Here is a 2,875-nt window from a genome sequence, read left to right as displayed (position 1 = left end):
TGGGACAGTTTCAAGATCGTTTTATTATAGGGTGACTTGTATAGTCGCTCTAGACATTGGTCCTTACATATTTTAATAAAATGCTTGAGATACATACAAATTAAAAGTTGGAAAGTAAAAACACTTCCATTCAAAAGCGAAAAAAAAAAAAACTTCACGACAGATTGTTTTAATATATATATATATATATATATATATATATATATATATAATAAATATTAATAAATTAATAACTTGAAAAAGTAAAAAACACTTCCATTCAAAAATAAAAAGTAGAAACACTTTACGAGAGATTGTATTGAGTTAAATTTGAAGCTACAAGTTGACTAACATCCATGAGCCAACAAATACAGATTTGCCACAATTTTTTTTACCTGTGAAACATTTACCACAATTTACGACAGCCAATAGATTACAGTTCCTTTTTACCTGTCAGACGAGCATTACCATTGTGATGGATGCAAGAAAAGAAGCAAAGAAACAGCTTTCATCCAGTCTTTCCTCATTTCTCCCCTGGTTCATAACTTCGGCATCTTGCTCTCTCCATCCTCGGTGGTGGTGTCCTCGTCCTCCACGGCTAACAACACCAACACCACCAGGAAGGGATAGCTTGCGGTAATGAGGGACCAGTTTACAATCAACTGCGACAGCAGAGGCGTTTTCCTGTTATCAATTTGCCAAGCGACAGCAGCGCCGGCACTCTGCACGCCCTTGAAGAATCCACTATATCTGTCAGGATTTAATAGCCATGAACGATCAGAGAGCGCGTGAAGCAATAGAAATTACCGAAATTTCATACTTTTTGTACTACGCTCCATGAGATTAATCGTCACCGACCTGTGGTACCAGCTAAAACCTTACTTTTTATGCACGATTCATCAAATGATTTTATGATTTTACCTTCGTAATTACACCGTTCTATCTTGTAAGACAGAAGATATCATTGGATTTTCTCCTTATTTTAAAGGGATCACTTTAACATAATAAATCGAAGAAAAGGGCTAGAAAGGCAAAGAAAGAAAAAGTATGTGACCAATAACAGGGTCGATTCAAAGGTACATGTGAACATGAAAACTAGTTAGCGGATAGAATAGGAAAGATACCTGCTAAGTGTCTCGGAATCATCAGCCAACGTTCCGATGACCCAGTAGCACAAGCTCTCGAACACAGCACCCTGCAGCCCATAACTGAAGTAGAGAACGAACGGCCCGGCGAACCTTCCCCCGGAGTCCTTAAAGTCCAAGGGATCCTCCCACTTCCCGTTAGTATACCTCAGCTGGTTCGCCAGCCCGCCGGCCCAGATCGCCGTCCCGAGCACCGCCACGGCCCCGATCCCTACCAGCCCCCTCTTCCTCCTGCTCTTGAAGCTGAAGTCCAGGAAGTAGCCAATCCCGAAGGAGCCGAGCATCTGCGCCCCCCAGTACAACACATTGTTGAGCCCTTTGGTCCTCAGAGTGAAGATGATTCCATTGACGTTGTTGAACTGGTACGTGTAGAAGAAGTTGCCGGCCCACGCTGCAGGGGCGATGAGGAGCATCTTCCAGTTGGCGAATAGCTTGAGGATTTCCACCGCCTCGGTGCGGACGTCGGAGTAGGCCATGGCGGTGGCCCGGGTGCCGTCGTCGCGGACGACCTGCGCCGGGGGGAGGATGGCGAGGGAGATGGCGGCGCCGGCGGCCATGAAGCACATGAAGGCGATGTAGGTGCCGTCGTTGACGGAGGCGGCCTCTTTGCGGTGGTAATTGAGGACGAGGGGGATGAGGCCGCCGATGGCGCCGCCTGAGGTGAAAATGACCCAGAAGAGGGAGATGTAGGAGCCCTTGCGTTGGGAAGGGGGGTAGGAGGTCATGATGGCGCCCTGGGCGGCCCAGAGGAGGCCGGCGCCGACGCCGAGGAGGGAGCCAGCGAAGACGACGAAGGGCTGGCGGTGGGAGTGGTTGTAGGAGAGGAAGGAGCCGGCGTAGAGGACGTAGGTGGAGCAGGCGGCGAGGAGGGTGCGGCGGGGGCCGAGGACGTTGTAGATGCCGCCACCAAGGACGCCGAAGATAGCGAATGTGGCGTAGAGGGCGGTGTTGGCGTTGTCGGCGACCTCGTGGTCGATCTGGCCGCCGCCGCCCATGCCCGCGAGGGCGCTGTACATGCCCGGGCAGCAGAAGCACACCAGTCCGATCAAGCAGACCTGGACCAGAGGGGAGTTGTATCGATAAGGGGACAGAGGAAGAGGTGATCCTTCATCCTTCTTTTGCTGCTCTTCTTCTTTTGATCCCAATACCATTTTTAGTTTTGGTGGTAGTTCAGTAGTGATCCTGGACTGGGATCGAGGAGGAGGAGGAGGAGGAGGTAAGGGGAGCTGGTTTTATGGGAGGAATGGCATTCAGGGGAAAAATTATTGGTTGAGCCAAATTCACCACGTTATCTTTGGACCAATTCAATCGGTGATTGACATACCTACAGACATTGATGGTGGAAAAAGGATGGAAAAAATCAACCATTTGCGGTCCCCTTTTTCTCTTTGTCCAAACGGAGAGATTGAAGGGTGCCGTCCGCGGCTGCCTCTGCATACTATTTTGGCTTCCAATCTCTCTCTATTGAGAGAATCCTATCACTTCATTGATGGATAACTTCGGAGACTCAATCACATCGCCGGCGGTGGAGGGGGAGTTGGAGGTAGTGGAGCAGGAGATTAGCGGGTGGGATTCCGCCACCCTGGCCATCAAAGATCGAATGCTTTTTGATGGTAGAGATTGCTTCGGCATCAAGCATTTTTTGTGTGGCGTCGATGAGATCCACCACTCCATCAAGGGCTCCATCACCGTTGCCATCGAAGACCGAATGCTCTTTGATGGTAGGGACTGCTCTGACATCAAGCGCTTCG

The 2,875-nt window shown here is 49.3% G+C and overlaps 1 protein-coding gene across 1 annotated transcript; it reads right to left on the bottom strand.

Moving 5' to 3' along the window:
* Nucleotides 1-273: 273 nt before the first annotated feature.
* LOC105054264 (UNC93-like protein 1) lies at nucleotides 274-2,501 on the bottom strand. The gene is made up of 2 exons (XM_010935752.4): nucleotides 1,104-2,501; nucleotides 274-729 (listed from the first exon to the last, which is right to left on the bottom strand). Exons 1-2 carry the CDS (start codon nucleotides 2,273-2,275, stop codon nucleotides 519-521), a joined length of 1,383 nt encoding a protein of 460 aa, XP_010934054.2. The 5' UTR covers nucleotides 2,276-2,501; the 3' UTR covers nucleotides 274-518.
* Nucleotides 2,502-2,875: the final 374 nt, after the last annotated feature.

The sequence above is a fragment of the Elaeis guineensis genome, chromosome 11 (genome assembly GCF_000442705.2).
Source record: "Elaeis guineensis isolate ETL-2024a chromosome 11, EG11, whole genome shotgun sequence".
NCBI lineage: Eukaryota > Viridiplantae > Streptophyta > Magnoliopsida > Arecales > Arecaceae > Elaeis > Elaeis guineensis.
Note: the sequence above shows the minus strand (reverse complement) of the source record. Positions and strands in the feature narration are given on the sequence as shown.

Excerpts from the sequence above, each read along its gene's own strand:
- LOC105054264 (XM_010935752.4), bottom strand. The coding sequence starts at position 2,275 with ATGGTATTGGGATCAAAAGAAGAAGAGCAGCAAAAGAAGGATGAAGGA. Across the intron at positions 730-1,103 it reads GATTCCGAGACACTTAGCAG|ATATAGTGGATTCTTCAAGG; the intron begins GTATCTTTCCTA and ends AAATCCTGACAG.